Source organism: Macaca nemestrina, chromosome 13 (assembly GCF_043159975.1).
Source record: "Macaca nemestrina isolate mMacNem1 chromosome 13, mMacNem.hap1, whole genome shotgun sequence".
NCBI classification, from domain to species: Eukaryota; Metazoa; Chordata; class Mammalia; order Primates; family Cercopithecidae; genus Macaca; species Macaca nemestrina.
The window spans coordinates 29,145,827-29,165,835 of record NC_092137.1 but is presented as its reverse complement, the minus strand read 5'-3'; the positions used below and the strand labels follow the sequence as shown (position 1 = coordinate 29,165,835).

The 20,009-nt window shown below is 37.4% G+C and overlaps 1 protein-coding gene across 9 annotated transcripts in view; it reads right to left on the bottom strand.

Annotated features, from left to right (window-relative positions):
- Positions 1-20,009, bottom strand: part of LOC105479710 (CAP-Gly domain containing linker protein family member 4) — a 115,526-nt gene that overhangs the window by 54,395 nt on the left and 41,122 nt on the right. For all 9 annotated transcript variants that reach the window (XM_071076452.1, XM_071076450.1, XM_071076454.1 and 6 more), the window contains 5 exons: positions 15,043-15,279; positions 13,640-13,775; positions 6,268-6,411; positions 2,611-2,700; positions 1,694-1,837 (listed from right to left, as the gene is read on the bottom strand). In XM_071076452.1, the coding sequence (XP_070932553.1) occupies positions 1,694-1,837; positions 2,611-2,700; positions 6,268-6,411; positions 13,640-13,775; positions 15,043-15,279 (751 nt within the window). The remainder of the gene's footprint in view (positions 1-1,693; positions 1,838-2,610; positions 2,701-6,267; positions 6,412-13,639; positions 13,776-15,042; positions 15,280-20,009) is intronic.

The window sequence follows — 20,009 nt, the reverse complement described above, 5'->3', positions numbered from 1 at the left end:
ACTGTCAACAGCCAGTAAGTGGTATACCTAGATTAAAACCAAGATTCAGTGACCAGAAATCCTCAGGCCCGTCCCCTTGTTGCCTGTAGACAATGAACCAAAGATGGCAAAGTTCAACAGTGGGACACAGGCTAGGCATGATGGCTCACGCCTGTAAATCCTAGCACTTTGGGAGGCCAAGGTGGGAGGATCACGTGGGTCCAGGAGTAGAAGGCCGCAGTAGCTATGATTGCAACACTGCACTCCACCTGGGTGACAGAGCAAGACCTTGTTTTTAATAAAAGAAAAAAAAAAAAGTAAAAAACAATGGGATATGATGAGGCTGAGGTCCCTACCTTTCCCATTTCCCAAATCCTTTATTTCTACTCTTCTTTCTCTAATTTTTTAACCTAACTTTCCATTATTGTTCGTTCTCTGCAGTCTACATCTCCCTCAAATGCAAATCTACAGAAAAAGTGGAATATCTACTCACTCGAGAAACATGTTTTAAGTAAATGTCTCTGGGGTTCCCAACACAGACTTTCCCATATCTCCCATTCTCTGCCCATCTCCCTCTTTGAAAGGTCCTCTTTCTCGCTCTGATAACTCTCTTCATCTTCACTATTAAGTCAACATAACCCTCAAATTTATTTTTTGAAAGGTAAATATATAGGCATGCTAGACTACTTTGTTTAGAAGGTTAAAAAAAAGTAATTCCATACCCACATGTAAACTTTAAAATCAAGTAAATGTCAAAAAAAGTGCAAATGTCAAATGAAGGAGGGCTTAAAACGTGAATGAAATTCGGACAAACAGGACGGCTGTGTCAGCACTGTACCTTCTCACCTCTGCTCCTCACAACATAAAGACAGCAAACTGGTGGGGGTATGGAGAGAGGAAGCCATTTAGAGAATAAATACTCCAGGCAAACAACTTCAGGCAAAACTTTCAGGTTCTCTGCTTTTAGGGTCCCAATGTTTAGGCTTATTATGTCAATGTTATTGTTGAGAGTTTGGGAGGTTTTTTCCCATCAAGTATTTTTTTAAAAATCTGTCATGAACATTTTCCATAATAAAATGTTGGTTCAGTACAAGTACTATTAATAGAAGTACTAAAAAAAAGACTCTGGTAATAAAGGGGTTCATGAAGAACAATTTTTGCCAGGATGGCTTTTGCCTTTCTGGACAAGTTCACTGGATAGGCAGCAAATAAGTGAACTGCAACAGACAAAATCTATGTCATTTCAAAAGGAAGTCTGATAAAGCGTTTTACGTATCTTTACAAATAACTGAAGAAATGTGGACTGAGTGAGATTATGCAGGTTCACGGCTAGTTAAAAAGCTGTCTCAGAACTGGCTGGTATCGCCATCCTGGGAGAGGACCTCTGACCTTCTCCTAGGTTTTAAGCAAACATAGTTTTGAAACAACCACTTGAATAAAAACAGAGAACGCATGCTTTTTAAATATGAAGATGACACAAAGTCCTATGAAGAGGCTAAATTCAGATGAGGTGAAACCACTAAGAATGAATTACATGAAAATAAATGCAAAGTCTTAAGGCTTAAGGCTCAGGGGGAGGCGGGGGAAGAGTAAAAGTAGTTCAATCTGATTGAAGTAAAGGGTTCCTTCTACACATTTAAAAAGAGCAAATCTACTTACAAACAAACCAAGATAAAAAACACCAAGAAAGCCTGGTTGAAAAAGCCATAGATACCAGCACTGGCTCTGGATGAAAGGGAAGGGCTTTTGCTCATTGTCTTCTTGTTACTGCTGATTGCATTCTGTTTCTTGGGGTAGCTCTGTCTGTGTTCCAAAGAAGATGTAGAGGAGCAGCTGCTGACAGATCCAAGCAGGGCGACTGCAACAGATAAAGAAAAAGAACGTGTCAAACTGTGGAAAATAAGATGTGGACCAGGAAGCAGCTCGTCAAGGCAAATCTTTCTGAAACTCTTCATTTAACTTCCTCAATTATGGATTATCTAGTGTCAAATTAAATGCCTGATTTCATCCAAATAGCAATTGTAGTTTATCTATAAAAGATTTTATAACACAAGCAATAATATTTTAAGGATTCCTACGGTAAGATCACAATCTTATATAAAAGGTGTCACCACATCAATTGATATAAACTGACTACTTAATCTAATGACCATCACTCACCTCTCACCTTAGATGACATAGAGTTCCGTCTTATTTATACAAAAATTAAACATGATATTAGTATGTTTTAAGGCAACAAAAGCTTAATATTAAGATTTTTTGAGTTAAACCAGGAGGCAAGTAGGAATACTCATGCTCAATTCATCTAATGATTTGATAGCTAAAGTCAAATGAAACCTTTGTGTAGAGCTATCTATATTATGGAATTTCCTCTTATTTTCTTAAATCTAGTCCAGTAGTTATCTAATTTAAGTAAGACAAAAGAATCATAGTACAGTGTTTTACACACACAAAATATAATGTATATAGCTTGGTATGAGCTGCTTCAGTGATTTCCAAGTTTAGTTTTTACTATAATTTCTCCCTTACCAACTTTAAAACTTAACCTCCATATAAACTGTTTTCCGATTATTAATTTAAAGTTCCATCAAAAGTTCAATTTTGAGAAACAGAGGTTACAAGGTATATTACCGTCTTTCTCTGTCACAGTTTTCAGTTCTTCCCCAGGAGGTAATGAAAGTGTTGACTCAGAAGCACTATCTTTTTTTGATGTCATTAATCCTTGGACGCAAAAATGAAACACTTTCAGCAAGAATTTTAACATTAAGAATTTTAACATTAAACATAAAATGTATTTTTTAAAGTACATGCATCCCTCATTATCTAAGTCTTACTCACTTCTGAAAACATACTGGATAACAACTGCACAGACATATGAGGACATGTTTTAGTATAAGTACTAGCATATGAGAAGGAGACAGTAACAGTGGCTACAAAGATAAATTCATGTCTCATCAAGATGATCACATTCTGAGATGGGTCCTGAGGGACAGGTCAGATTTCTTCCTGAGAACACTGGCCATATGGTGAGGAAGAGCTGAGGGCAGGCATTCTGGATGGACAAAAAGAAAATCTTAAGGAAAGACACAGAAAATGGTGAGCAGCTTGGCTGGACTAGAGTATTTCCAGAATGTAGGAGAAGCCAGACTAGACAGACAGGTCACAGTAACACCTCAGAGGGGGTGACAGTGCCCCGCTAAGGACTGAGAACTCTTCTGCAAAGAAGGAGCCTCTGCTGGGCTTTGAAAAGGAACACTGGCATGAACAGAGTCTAGTTAAATAACACTCTCCTGACAGCAGGGCTGCAACGAAACCACAGCAGGAGAGGCTGGAAGCAGGGACCAGTCACACGTTATTAGCACAGTCCAGCCATTAGAGCCTGAACTCCAACAGCAGAAACTGAATGAAGAGGGTGGAGGGGAGACATTTTATGAAGGCAACCTGAAGATGACATTTTTATTTTTCATTATATTTTTCAGTTATAAAATATTTTCTTTAAAGTTTTTATACAAATAATACAAGGAGATTCCTTGTACACTTTGAGTTTCCTCCAAAGGTAATATTTTGCAAAATTATGGCATAATAATATGTCAACCAGGATATTGGCAGTGATACAATTCATCAGTCTTAGATTTCCACAATTCTGCTTGTACTTATTTGTGTGTGTGTGTGTGTATATATATATATATAACACACATGGGTGTATCTTTGCTTCTTTTTCATATCTTCTATTTCTTGGCTGAAACTTTCTTTTCATTTGTTTCAATAGTGTTCACGTATGATTTCTTTTTTTTTTTTTTTTTTTTTAAAGAAACAGTGTCTTGTTCTGTTAGCCAGGCTGTAGTGCAGTGGCACAATCATAGCCCATTGCAGCCTAAACTCCTGGACTCAAGCGATCCTCCTGCCTCAGTCTCTGGAGTAGCTGGGACTATAGGTGTGCACCACAATGCCCAGCTACACCCTTAATTCTTAGAGTGTGGTTATATTATTTAAAATCTTTATGTGTTCATTGCAATGGCCATGTAGTCTCGAAGCTGCTATGCTTGGACTGTCTTTTTCCTTGTTAGAGGTGTTGACTTTCCTGGTTTTTCATATTTTGGGTAATTTAAAATTGTATCTTGTGTCTTCTGAATATTATGTATAGACACTGGAATAGGTCGTGTTTAAATCCTATGGAGGACGTTGACCGTTGCATTTTAGCAGGCAGTCCACCCATGTAGGCTCCAGCTGGGAGCTCCTGACCCCTCTCTGCGCACTGTGGTTCTAATGTGGGTTCTGTTTCCGCAGCCTCTACAGTGCTGTTTGAATTTGTCTCATGTGCTGTGCAGCCCAGTAGTCAGGCTGGGACCCGAGCAGTGGTCTACCAAGGAGACCAAAGGCTTTGGTCAGATCCATGCATACACCACTTGCAAGAAGACCTAGGAGTTCACAGCCAAAATTGTGAGGCCTCTTTCTTGAGCTCCCTCTTCTCCATGATTTCCCTGATACTTCCTGCTCCTGGGCATCCCTTGTTGGTATTCTGAGTAGAATGTCTAAGCTTTAGTTTCCTTGCTCTGTCATACGATCCTGAGACTGATTGTGCCTCTGGGGCCAAGCAGTGAGAAAACAGAAGAAAAACCAGTGGGGATTCCATCTATGTCCTTGGACCAAAGTTTCTCTGGTCAGAGACATGGATTTCCCTTCCTTGGGGTTTCAGGTGCCTGCGCATCCACAGCTGCCCATCCACACCATGGAGGATTGCCTGGGGACTGGATGGGAGAGAAACAAGGGAAAGAAAAGGCAAACAAGAAAAACAGGCAATTTCATCCACATTCTATCTAATAGGAGACCCCTTTTCTGCTCCTCAGAACAGAAATAGAGGGGGCTTCTCTTGGAGCTTTCTGTCTATATTTACTGTATACTTCTGGGCTTCAGGTTAAAAGGATGCTACTTATAATAGCATCAAAAAGTATGGAGTACCTACCAATAGACCTAACAAGGCAGATACAAAATATCTGTAGAAAAAATTACACAATTTTGTTGGGATATTTTCAAAGGGCCTAATTAAATGGAAAGATATTCTAAACTCATAATTTAAAAACTGACCATTGTAAAGATGTCAGTTCTTTCCACATTGATTTAAGCTTTAACTAAAACATCAGTTAAACCTCAACAGAATTTTTAAAAGGAAACATAACAGTTCATTGTAAACTGTATATGGAAGTGTGATTTATAAAAGCCCAAAACAGGCAAGACAATGATCAAGAATGAGATAAGAGGCTCTCCACTACTGGACATCAGGACTTATTTTTAAAAACTACTTATTATGGAGTGCAGTATTGACACAGGGATATTCAAATAGCCCAGCGGAACAGAATATAAAGGCCAGTCGAATTCTTGGACAAATTCCTTTCATCCTGGTAGAAAGCTTTCCACCTCAAGTATTTACAAATTAGCAAGTATTTATTGAGCACCTATTTTGTGCATTGCTACAGTGAAAACAACACTACAATTTGCTCTCATGGTTCAGTTAAAGTTTGAAATTTTGCTGAGAGAATAGGACACTTGCACAAATAAAGCAATCAGAGGACAAAACCCAAGATAACAAATAACAATTGGGCAGTATGGATAAAAAGTACATACAAAGTTAGGGAATGAGGAGATTAAAGTGAACTGGAGTTATCAAGAAAGCGTTCATGGAGAAACAGGATAGGAATGAGAAACAGGATAGGAATAAGAAGTCGAAAAAATGGTGAGGACCTCAAAAGGCAGAAGTCAAATTACTGCACCCAGATAAATAGCATGAGACAAAGTATGAAGGGAGGAGTGAGAAAACGTACGTAAAAGACAGGAAGAGATACGATAAACTAGTTCACCTATGGAAGCCGTGCGAGACTCTATTAATAAAGAAAGAGAGCCGCAACTGCTAGTTTCAGGAGTCAGAACTTTTTTCTGGTAAAAGAGAAGTCACTAAACATCCTTCAATAGGCGAGGAGCCTAAAGCTAGTTTTGTTCCATAAAAGTTTGATGAAAGTATGAAATCTAGCTTTGAGGATAGATTATGTGTGATAAAAGTATGGAGACGGTAAGAGGAAAAAAGGAAGGAACAAATCTGAAATACATTTGTTAGGGACTGAAGTCATTAAAATTGAGGTTTAAAAACACGTAAGATGCAGGTTTTATTAAATTCAGGTTTCATAGTTGGCTAACAAAAAAAAGTGAAGCAATCTAAATAGTAGGAATTCTACAAATAAAATTAAAATACTGAAGCAGAACTAAAATACCGAATAACTTTGTGGTTTGACCTACCAGTATTGACTTTGGATGTTACATGAGCTATGTCAATTTTCTGGGACCTGATGAGAGGCACGGCAGCTTTTGTAGAAGGAGTGTGTGCTATATTCTTCCTTCGATCTTTTGCTTTACTTATCTTTGAAAGAGGTGCAAAAATACCTAAGGGTGAATGTAGAATTTTAGTGTTAAACAGTTAAAACATTTCAAATAAAGGAACGAGTACAACTAATTAGTAATATAAATCTTTAATATAAACCTTTAATGCCCACCGTATGTCCTATGATGAGAGGGAAAAAAATGTAAGACACAGTACTTACCCTCAAAGAGCTTACAGTCTAGTTTTCGAGACTAACCACACATCAATAATGTAAGAACCACATTTCAGTTGTTAAGTGAAATTCAGGAGAAAGAGAAACGAGTAAAGGTAATATTAATAGTTTTCTATTATTTCTAAGCAATTGGCAAATAATAGTGAGCTATAGAGCATAAAAACCTATTCTTCCATGCCAACTTATATCTCCTTTGGAAGTTATATTTATCCCACATTATAGCTTTTTATGCCCATGTCTTATCTCTCTTCCAGACTAACACCTTTAAAGACAAAATTTAAATGTTACTTAACTCTGCATTCCCCCACTTACTTAATTACAGTGTGTTACACATAGCAGGCATAAAATAAAGCTTTCTGACTATAAAATATAATCTTCCTAAAAGGCCTGGCCCTCAGGTCCTGACAATCGGAAACAATACAGTGTGCACTGGGGAGGGGAGCGGCAGGGGCAGGGGGTTGCCTATCTGCAGCAGTTGGGAGTACAAAATTCCATCAAAAAGGAGTTTATCCACACAATAAAATAACCAGTATAAGAAGAATGCACTGACATTAAAGATAGTGAATATAGACTATAAATACCAAGATAATCTGGCTAAGATATTTAAAAAGTGAAAATAAAGCCATAATATGTGTATTACACTCTTTCATTGAGTGTTTACCATCTAGCAAATATACATTATGACTAAAATGGAATATATTAAAAACAACTTGTTTTAAAGCAGGGTAGAAATGCTCAAGACTCTATAAGAAGTGGTGCTTTGTTAATAACTAAAAAGTACCAACTACACACCTTTTCTGCTAATCTTAAAATTCTCTCCCACCTCAGTCCATACTACTTTATCCTGATTTTCCTATCTTTTTTTTAACTTATTCACAATGTTCTCTCTTCTGTCTCCTATCTATGAGATTTTCCATGACTTTCTATTCTTTCTCTAAATTATTTTCCTTCCCTAACACACACACACATACACACACCCTCTCTCTTTCTCTCTCAAGCTTGGTGATAATGATGACGATGATGATGATGATGATTACAACCAGTGTTGGCAAGGGTTTGATGAAAGAAATTATTTTATACCCTGGGAATGTAAATTTGTATGATCTTTTTAGAAAACAAAAATCTTGACCTAATCCACTTTATAGAATTGTAAAGAAATAATTATATTTAACGGTACTGACAAAGGTTACAAGGTTTCATCTGTATACTAAAAGAAAAAAAAAAATTTCAAGAGCTGCCACAATTTCTAGTTTACTACAATGACCCAATCATACTTCTGGAAATGAATCATGAGAAAATACTCTAGGAGGAAAAGGTTTTATATCTGAATATGTCATCACTGTAATATTATTCATAAGTAGGAGAAAACATAATTGTCTGCCAATATGATGAATTAACTATATCCATAAACCACTATATCATTGTAACATTATAAGACAATAAAGATTATGTAGAAATATATAAAAATATGAAAAGTAAATCAGGCCAGGCACAGTGGCTCACACCTGTAATCCCAGCCCTTCAGGAGGCCAAGGCAGGCAGATCACCTGAGACCAAGTGTTCAAGATCAGCCTGACCAACATGGCGAAACCCCATCTCTACTAAAAATACAAAAATTAGCCAGGCACAGTGGTGTGTGCCTGTAATCCCACTCAGGAGGCTGAGGCAGGAGAATCGCTTGAACCTGAGAGGTCACTGCACTCCAGCCTGGGCGACAGAGCAAGAGACTGTCTCAAAAGGAAATCAAAAAAATTAAGTTATATATTTGATTACATTGTAACATTTGTGAAAAATTGCATGTGGGAATACAGGCAGCAGGCAGGATTGGAAGAAACCTAAAATAAACATTTATAAGAGAAGTCAGGCTATGGAGTATTTTTCTAATTTGTTTGATTTGTGTCATTAATGTCATAACAATGTTCAATAAATTATGTTTTTCTTCATCTCAGGGAAAACGTGTGGTTTTCTGGACAGCAGCAAGTTGAAGGGCCAAAGTCTAGATTGGGGATCAGTCACTGAAGGACACTTTTCAGAATTAGTAAACCCTCTTACAATGATTAAAAGAGAAGGGCAGCCCTCTCCATCTCTTTGTACTTTCTCTTCAACTTCCACTGACCATAACATGTTTCTCTTCTGAGCAAGCCCCATCATTTGGTGAACCTCCCTGCTAATGAAGTGGGATGGGGTAGAGGGCTAAATTAATTGGAGTGGGGAGAAGAGAGACTGCTGGAGGCAGCAGTGCTGGGTGGAATTGTCTAGGCTGTGGTATGTTGGCTTTCTCTTTTTTCTTTTCTCCTTTGATTATATAAGAGCTATTTCATTTTAACTTATATATGGTGATCACACAGGCAAAAAGACAAAAAGGAGAGAAAATGTACCTCTTTTACTGGAATAATGTTTATGATTACAAGTGAATAAGGTATTTTTATCAATATGAAGGCAACCTTGGCTGATATAACCTCTATCATGAATACTGACACCTCTACTTCACTATAAATAATATATTTTCTAACAAAAATAAATCTCACCAGGAAATTTCCGTAAGCTAAAGTATATTTGTATATTAAATTAAACATTTAATTCTATGGCTTAGAAAGATTTCTGCAGTATATAAAACCTCATCTATATAGTTTGCATTCTTCTTATTTTTTTTTATTAACCAAAGCATTTCAGAGAACCAAAACTAAATGTAAAGCAATGACTGGATGCATAGTATACAGGCAGCCTCTATTACTCAGTTACTCAGGCTAACTGAATTATTGATAGGATTTTTCTCAAATCTCGACATGTAACTGGAAGGCTTAACTAAAAACAAACACATGATGAAGAATTATTTGGAAAGACAAAAATAACAAATTTCCAGATAAACATGGCCCACTGAACACAGCTTTAACTCCAATTCTTCTTCTCCAACCCCCACTAAAATATCGGTAAGGCATAAAAATGGTATGAACTCTGAAGGAAAAAAAAAGAAAAGGAAAAAAAATAGTAAAAGCTTCCTAGAAGGAAGAAAGGGTCAAAAATAGAAGATGGAAAAACCTCTACCTACTTTTTGTTTTTTCTTTTTCATTTTATACTAAATAATCTGTACAACAACACTTCAAAACTTCTGAACAGCAACACTGGAAGCTTAGGATAGTAGTTGGTAAACTATGGCCCAACAGCCATATCCATGCCTGTTTATTGGTCAAGTTTTATTGAAATGTAGCCACATCCATTTGCTTACACACTGCCTATGGCTGCCTGTTTACTACGACAGCAGAGCTGAGTAGCAGGTGCACCAGAAAGTGCAGAGCCCACAAGGCCTAAAACATTTACTAGGTGGCCCCTTACAGAAAAAGTCTGTCAAACTCTACCTGAGACACTAGAGTATCTCCTTAAATATATTCAGAGAATATGAAATCCAACCTAACATTCCTTATCCCAAATTATTGCATGAAGTATGAGGGGAGAAATCAACGTGTGTTTAGAATAGAAGGACTCAACACATTTACTTCTCAGGAGTCCTTTGTCAGAAAGCTACTGAAGGACATCCTATATCAAAAACAAGTCAACCAAGAAACTGTTACAATGGGTTTCACATTCTCTCTGTATATTTAAGGTAATACTCTATCGTCTCATGTAGCGCACTAAATCTTTCTCTTCAGAGTACGAACTCACTAGATGTCTCAAACTGGAAAAATCAAGAAAGATTCATGTAAATATATGATTTACAAATACAGATATTAATATCAGATGATACAGCTAAAAGCGTTGAAAAAGTTCTTGCTTCTAAGGAGCAGGATTCGAGGGCAGAGAAAAACAAGCTAAGAGAGAGTTTTGTAATAAGCTTTGCCATACAATCTGACTTTAGTAAACTAAGTATATGTATTCACTTTGGTAATTATTAAAAGACATAAAAACAGTAATACCACCCAAGTATTAAAACTTATCATTTTCTACAGTTAAAAAATCTAATACGTATAAGAATTAACAGATCAATAGAACAAAACAATCCTGAAATATACCATGGCATTGATAAGAACTTAATCTATAATAAAAGCAGCACAACAAGCCAAAGGGAAAAGATGATACATTTAGCAAGAGAGAAAACCGTTGTTGAGAAATTCCTTGGCTTCTGATTAGCCAGGGGATTCCCCAACTCCCCTCACCTCCACCTAAGTAGCTTAGCCATGATCTGGGGCTCCCAGGACTGTCAAGGGTTACACCCATTTTCACACAATCCAACACATGACCCCTGCCCCACAACTTGCCTTTAAGTACATATAAGAGGATGGAGGCAGGTCCTGGGAGTATCCAGCTTTGTGCTAATCAAGCACACCTCCCCTCGGGACAATGAGAGTTTGGGAGTCCCAACGTGTTCTGCTGGCAATCTAAATTATTCCCATAATTCTGATTTACCTCTGCCCCATGTGTTGCTAAAGGCTTTTGATCCTGCCCTTAGTCTGCTTGACAGGTGGCAAAGTAATCTACTGGAGGAAAATTAAAATTAAATTCTTAACCTCAGACTACTAACCAAATAAATTCCAAATAGATTACATAATTAAGTATAAAAATGAAAACATTTACATTACAGCTAAACAGAAGGAATAAGTTCTAGTGTTCCACAGCACTGCAGGGTGAAGATGGTCAACAACAATTTATTGCGTATGTTCAAAAAGCTAAAAGAGAGGATTTTGAATGTTCTCAACACAAATGATAAATGTTTGGGGTGATGGATATCCTAATTACCCTGATTTAATCATTACACCTTACATTACACAGAAATATCACTCTGTACCCCATAAATAGGTACAATTATTATGTGTCAACTAAAAATAAAAGGAAAAATATAAACATTTAAAGAAATATAAAATGTATAACTAATCGTTAGATTAGGAAGAATTATCAAAGCATAAAAGCAATATAAGAATTTATAAAAGAAAACTCTTTAAGCCATGAAACTACATGTCCAAAAAACATTGCAAATGAGGGTCAAAGGCAAATGACAAGCTGGACAAAATATCCATAATAAATAAAGCTTAATATCGTAAGTATGTATTTTAAAACTCATCCTTCTTTTAAAAAGACACCCTAATATCCCAATTTTTACTGGGAAAATAATATGAACAGGCAATTGCCGAGGAACATAAAAAATACCTATACAACAACAAAACACTTTAATAAGTGCTGTATTTCACCACAATAAGATAAATACAAATTAAAATATAGAAATTTTCATGCATCAAACTGGAAAAATTAAAGGAAATGGAGCTATTCAAAATCACATTTTCAAACAATATGTAAAGATTTGGGGAAATTATATTAGGATATCAAATAAAAATGCAGAATTTTTGTTTTCCTCATTTTCAAATCTTACACAATAAGCATTTTTATAAACAAACAAAAAAAAGTTTTAATAGACCAAAAAAATGAGATTCCATCCTAAGTGTATGATGAAAGGAAACTAGTAATTTTGATAAATGCGTGATAGCCAGCAGCTCTCATCTGCTGAGTGCTTACAGGGAATCAAGCACTGTTCTAGGTGCTTTATACTTTTACCAACACATTTAATTCTTGCACTAGTCCTTATGATAGTGTCATCCCTATTTCACAGAAGACAAACTGAGGCACAAGAAGAGAAAGAGAGTCACATAGCTGGTAAGTAAAGAAATCGATTCACACACAAGAAGTCAGACTTCAAAGTCCATACCCTTCATCATCATCATACCACACCACCTCACCATCAGGCCACAAGATGAATACTACACAATCGTGGAAATAACGTTCTAGAAGAGTATTTCATTTCAAGGAAAAATATTCACAACATAGTAAGTAACTACAAAATCAAATTGAAATCAACAGGCAGGATAGGTGTGTGTGAGAGAGGAAGAATAAATTTACCTAAACATGTCAGAAAGAATTTACTTAAACATTTGTCAGAATTTACTGAAACATTTGTCGGAAAGAGAAAGAAATTTCGCAGTTTCAAAGAAACCTCAGGAGTGTGGTCGTAAAGTTGGCCTTGCTTGATTTTTCCAGTTTTCCAGGTTCTTCATGACCTCCAGAGCTCTGTACTTCCTTGATAACCAAGCCCCTCCCTTGGCCATGACACCACCAGGAGCAGGATTTAAGGGAGGTCTGCAGAGCTGGGCGTGCCCCTGGTCAGAGGCCTTCTCCCAATCACTATACTGCTGGCAGCAAGAATCAAGGGCAGTCCAACAGCTCACAGCCTACTAATGAAAACACCGCTCTCATCACTGTCCCTCCACTAAAAGCCACCCAAGAGACCAGTCCCAAGAAAGACACTTTCCCAAAAACATCGTTGAGGCAATCCCATCAGACGTGCTCTTCACCAGTCACTACCAGACACTCTCCTAAACCTTTCCATCATGGCCTCTGAAACTCATGGTTGGCCAGGCACGGTGGCTCATGCCTGTAATCCCAGCACTTTGGTAGGCCAAGGTGGGCAGATCACTTGAGGTCAGGAGGTTGAGACCAGCCTGGCCAATGTGGGGAAACCCTGTGTCTACTGAAAATACAACAATTATCCAGGCATGGTGGCAAGTGCCTGTAATCCCAGCTACTCAGGAGGCTGAGGCAGGAGAATCGCTTGAACCTGGGAGGCAGAGGTTGCCGTGAGCTGAGATTGTGCCACTGTACTCCATCCTGGGTGACAGAGCAAGACTCCGTCTCAAAAAATAACATAACATAACATAACATAACATAACATAACATAACATAACATAACATAACATAAAATAGTGGAAAGCTGCACCTGATCTAAAGCAAGGCTAACTCTTACACTGAATTCCATTTCCCTTTCAAGTTTTTCAGGCCTTTCCTCCTATAAGTGTCCCCTTTCTCTCCTGCAACTACCATTTCTCGCTCTCACATTACCTCCCATCACTGTAAATAAACATAACTATCTCTTACCTTTAAAAAGTCCTCCCTACATCCACATGCCCCTCATTTATCACATAAGTAATCAGGAGAAAAGTTTTATTTAACAACTGTAAAAGAGTAAAACTCGATTATTTTTAATTAATTCTTACTGAGTTAAATAATATCAACCTTACCATACTTGGGGGCACATTTAAAGTATTGGACTTTGCCAACACTTCCATTATTTTTTCCTTCTGGTTCATCCAGTTCAATGCCGGCCCACTGCCCACTTGCAAATTCAGTTGTTCCACAAAATCTTAATGTACCAACCTAAAGAAAAGATAAATCAGAATAACTTTTGGGAATTATTAGTAATTCCAACGGTCCTACTCCTGCAACTTTACTTCACCATGGAAGTTTTTAAAAATTCACTCTCTCAACATTACCTTTTTATCCTTGGTAATGTTCCTTGCTCTCACTTCAGAACAAGGAACATTACCAAGGATAAAAAGGAACATTAAATAATAATAAGGGAGTCAATTTCCAAGAAGACATAAGAATCCTAATTAGCTGGATAGTAGCACACGCCTGTAGTTCCAGCTACTCCAGGGGCTGAGGCAGGAGGGTCGCTTGAGCCCAGGAGTTCAGGGCTACAGTGACCTATGACTGTGCCACTGCACTCCAGCCCGGGCAGCAAAGTAAGACTCTTCTTAAAAAAAAAAAAAAAAAAAAAAAAATTGGGATGCAACTATGTTGGGAAATTCAATATCCAAGCAGGAATTCCCTATTCCATTCTCCATACCAAGCTCCCTATTAACCTCAATATTAAGAAAAACTGAGGGTGGGGGGCTGGGGAGGGATAGCATTAGGAGAAATACCTAATACAGACGACAAGCTGATGGGTGCAGCAAACCACCATGGCACATGTATGCCTATGTAGCAAACTTGCATGTTGTGCACACATATTCCAGAACTTAAAGTATAATAAAATAATTAATTTTAAAAAGAAAAAACAAGAAAACCTCCCATATGAGATATTTTTTAAAAGCAACTGGTAATAAATGAATGCAATATGGAAACAAAAGCTTGGGAGGAAAAAAGGTGTCTGGATGATGGGAGTAGTCCTCTTTTCCACATAAATCCTTATCACCAGGCTACACAGTATCTCAGACTGCCCTATTTGTGGGAACCCAAAGACAAACACCCACGAACAGCAAGGGTCTCCTGTGCTCCATTTCTATGGAGTAGCAGCAGTCGGAGAAGCACCACTGGGGGAAGAGGGGACTGCAAAGAAAATCCTCCACCCTAGATCATCCCTCAGCTCATGCCTCTAAATTCACTCAAGAAGTTCTACTCCACTCTATTCTTTATTCAAATAAAGATGTCTTCATTATTAAGTTCAAGTAGTTCATATTCTTAAAGCATAACTTAACAGTAAATTCATATCCAAGTCTTACATTTTCCATTAAGCATCTTTCTACTTACATGTTGAACCTTTTTCAAAAAACTCGAAACTCTGACCTTACTCTCTGTGCCCCTAAACATAGGTCATGGACATAACAACCTCGGCTTCAGAGATTGCAGCTACTTACTGTACCTTCTGTCCTGCAATAACGACACGATCCCCCAACTTCAGGCCAAGTGACGTAAGCATTGCCTTGCCAGTGACATGATCATAATTTGGGAGCATGGCCTTTGAGATGTTACATGACAGAGGCACCGCATCTAGGAGCATCTGCTTGATTTCCTTAGCAGTGGCTGCGGCGTCAGCCATCTCTAATGGCATATCTACTGGGTCTGGAACAACATCAGCAGGGATCTGTCCTTTGTCATTCTACAAATAAAGATAAGAGAAAAATGTTCAACTCTTATTTACTTAGAGCACTAGAAAGTCATATAAAATTTCTGTTGGAGGAATTTTATGTTAAATTCATTCATCATTTGTTTATTCAAAAACATTTCCTGAACACCTACAATATGCAGGCACCATTCTAGGTGCTAAAGATCCTACAGTGAAAAAAACACAAGCCCTGCCCTCAAGGAACATTACATTCTGGTGGGAGAGAGAGACCACACAACATTAAACAAGTAAATTATATGTGGCATAATAAACAGTAATAAGTGGCCTGGAGGGAAAAAAAAAAAAAAAAGCAGGGAAGGGAAGTAGGAAATGTGGAGACAGAGATGGTTGTAGGGGAAACTCTTTAGATTAAGTGGTCAGGGAGACCTCACTGATGAGATGCATCTCCACAGAGATCCAAAGCAGACCAGGGAGGAGCCATGCAGGTTCTCTGGCAGGGAAAAGCACTGCATCCATGGTGGGGAGCAGTGCTCAGGTCCTAAGCGGACAGCATCCTGCCCTCACAGGCATTTGAGAAAGCAAGCTTGGAAACAGAAGTCACAAGACTGACTGGCTTCCCGGACCCAAATCCACGGTTCCAGAGCTGCCCTCTTGGCTCTGTGACCTCAGCCCCCTGCCCATTCACGGGGTAACTCAGATTTCAAAACTAGAAACTATGGTTTTGATACTTCTAAAACCTGGGCTATAATCAAGAAAAAAGCTCTGTTTTCACTATGATGGAAAGACTGGTATCCTGGGATTTATCCTGTGACCAGATAAAATGGCCAGAGACAACCCCACAGTCATTTGCATGGTATATGTATTATCAAAGCCCTATCATATGAATTACCTGTCACCTTACATTCCCTAACCAAAAACCTTAGACTTCATGAGAAATAATCTAGATTGTAATTTTCTCTTAATATAAAGAATAAAGATACTTTTGTTAACTGAGAAACTTTTTTCCCTTTCTTCACTGATGACAATCTTCTTCAAACGAACCACGTGGAAAAATGAATGAGGCTTTTTTTTTTTTTTTTTTTTTTTTTTTGAGACGGAGTCTCACTCTGTCGCCCAGGCTGGAGTGCAGTGGCGCGATCTCGGCTCACTGCAAGCTCCGCCTCCCGGGTTCACGCCATTCTCCTGCCTCAGCCTCCCGAGTAGCTGGGACTACAGGCGCCCACAACCGCGCCCGGCTAATTTTTTGTATTTTTAGTAGAGACGGGGTTTCACCGTGGTCTCGATCTCCTGACCTTGTGATCCGCCCGCCTCGGCCTCCCAAAGTGCTGGGATTACAGGCGTGAGCCACCGCGCCCGGCCAAATGAGGCTTTTAGAACACACTTAGTTTGCAATTGCTTCACATTTTTTTGTTGTAAAATTCAAGTCAGGTTGGTCCTTAGTAAAAACATGGCAAGAAGGTATGTTATTAGATTTCGGGGATGGTAATGGACTCTTTTAATCCCAGATTTCAAGAAAACATACAAAATATAAGATATGTGTTACACTAATGTATACTCTCTAAAAAACAGAGAGAGAAAAATAGGGAAACATAACAATTTTAAAAATACAGCCAGGCTGAGAAGTTGTAAGCTATGCTTACAGTGAATATTTTACTTTGGACTTTTGTTATATCCCCACTTTTTGGAGCCTGTCACACACTTCTGTTGTCAATTACCATACAATTCAATAATCAAAACTCCTGTAAAAAAAAAATAATAATAATAATAGTAAGAATAATACAGTAACAATGATGATATCTTCCTAACACAAGAAGGCTTATTCATGATCAATTGTGGAATTCCACTTTCTTCTAAAGTGGTGGCATACCACCAGAATGGCCCTATAAAAGATGATTAAGGGAGTTCTACACATGGAAACAAAAGAACAAAACTTGCTACCACAGAAGCATACATAAGCACATAGACTATGTTCTCCATAAAGCAACTATACAGTTGAGACTAGGAGGCGACTAGCTAACATCACAACAACAGGAACAAAACTTCACATATCAATATTAACCCTGAGGAAGGTTAATAAAAGATGACTAACAGAGTTCTAAACATGGAAACAAAAAAATAATACTTGCTGTCACAAAAGCATACATAAGCACATAGTCTATAGACTCCATAAAAGCAACTACACAATCAAGACTACAAAGCAACTAGCTAACAACACAATAGGAGCCCAACTTCACATATCAATATTAACCCTGAACATAAACAGCCTAAACACAGCACTCAAAAGACATACAGTGGCAAATTGGGTTTAAAAAACAAAAAAAAAGACCTATCCTTCTGCTGTCTTCAAGATACCCATTGCACATGTAATGACACCCATAGGCTCAAAGTAAAAGGCTAGAGAAAGATCTACCATGCAAGTGGAAAACAAAAAGGAGCAGAGGATCACTATTCTTACATCAGTTAAACATACTTTAAGCCAACAACAGTCAAGAGGGACAAAGTAGGGCATTACATAATGATAAAGGGTTCAATTCAACAAGAAGACTTAACTATCCTAAATATACATACACCCAACATTGGAGCACCCAAATTTATAAAACAATTATGACTAGACTTACAAAAAGATGAACATAGTCACACAGTAACAGTGGGTGACTTCAACACTTCACTGAAGGCATTAGATCATCAAGGCAGAAAACTAACAAAGAAATTTTGGACTTAAATACAGCACTTGACCAATTAGACTTAATGGGCATCTAAAGAATACTCCACCCAACAATCACAGAATATAAATGCTATTCTCATTGGCACATGGAACATACTCAAAGATTGACCACGGTCATAAAGCAAGTCTCAACAAATTCAAAAAATCAAAATCACACGAAGAATCTCTTGGACCACAGTGGAATAAATATAGAAATCAATACCAAGAAGAGCTCTCAAAATCACACAAATACATGCAAACTAGAAAACTTGCTCCAGAATGACTTTTGGAATGAATAATAATATGAATATTATTACAAAGAATAATAATAATATAATAAATTATATATTAAAATATGATTTAATATTGTTATATTAATAATTAATATTAATAAAATTATATTATTAAATAATAAATAATAATGAAATTAAGGCAGAATTCAAAAAATTATTTGAAACAAATGAAAATAGACACACAATATACCAAAACCTCTGGGATGTAGCAAAACCAGTGTTAAGAGGAAAGTACAAAATGTCTGAATCAAGAAGACAGGGAGATCTCAAATTAACAACCTAACATTGCACCTAAGGGAACTAGAAAAATAAGAACAAACTAAACCCAAAGCTAGTCAAAGAAATAACTAAAATTGGAGTACAACTAAATGAAACTGAAACCAAAAAAGGCATTCAAAGGATCAGCAAAATGAAAAGGTGGTTCTTTGAAACACTGAAGATTGATAGACTGCTAGCTAGGTTAACAAAGAAAAAGAAAGAGAAGATCCAAATAAGCACAACTGGCAATTATAAATATGACATTACAACAATCCCACAAAAATGCAAAAGATCCTCAGCAACTAATGTGAATACCTCTATTCATACAAACTAGAAAATCTAAAGGAAATCTAGAAAATCTAGGAATCTAAATTCCTAGAAACACACAACCTTCCAAGAACCAGGAAGAAAGTGAAACCCTGAACATACCAATAATGACTTACAAAATTGAATCAGTAATAAAAAACCTACCATCCAGAAAAAGCCCAAATGGATTCACAGCCAAATTCTACCAAACATATGAGGAGGAGCTGGTTAACAATCCTACCAAAACGCTATGAAAAAACCAAGGAAGAGGGATTTCTCCCAAATTCATTCTATGAAAGCAGTAACATCTTGATACCAAAATCTGGCAAAGACACAACAAAAAAGAAAACTACAGACCAACATCCCTGGTAAACACAGACACAGAAATCCTCAAGTTACTAGCAAACCAAATTCAGCAGCATACCAAAAAGAGAATTCACCATGATCAATTCATGCAAGGAGGTTCAACATATGCAAGTCAATAAATGTGATTCACTACATAACAAAATTAAAAACTGTATGATCATCTCAACGGACACAGAAAAAGCCATCGATAAATTCCAACACCACTTCAAGACAAAAAACCTTCAACAAATTAGGCATCGAAGGAACATACCTCGAAATAATAAGAGCCATCTATGACAAACCCACAGCCAGCATCATACTGAATGGGCAAGTTGGAAACATTCCTCCTGAGAACAAGACAAGAATGTCCACTCTCACTACGCCTATTCAACACAGTACTGGAAGTCCTAACCAGAGTAATCAGGCAAGAGAAAGAAATAAAAGGCATTCAAATAGGAAAAAAGGAAGTCAAATTATCTCCCTTCATCAACAATATGGTTCTATATGTAGAAAATTCTAAAGGTTCTGCCAAAAAAAACTCCTAGACCTGATAAACAACTTCAGTAAAGTGTCAGGACACAAAATCAATATACGAAAATCAGTAGCATTTCTATACACCAATAACAGGCTGAGAACAAAATCAAGAACACAATTCCATTTACAATAGCCACAAAATAATAATAAAAATACCAAGGAATACATCCAACCAAGGGGATGGAAGATCTCTACAATAACTATAAAACGTTGCTGAGAGAAATCACAGACAACACAAACAAATGGAAAAACACTACATGTTCACGGACTGGAAGAATCAGTATCACTAAAACGTCCACATTGCCCAGAGCAATTGACAGATT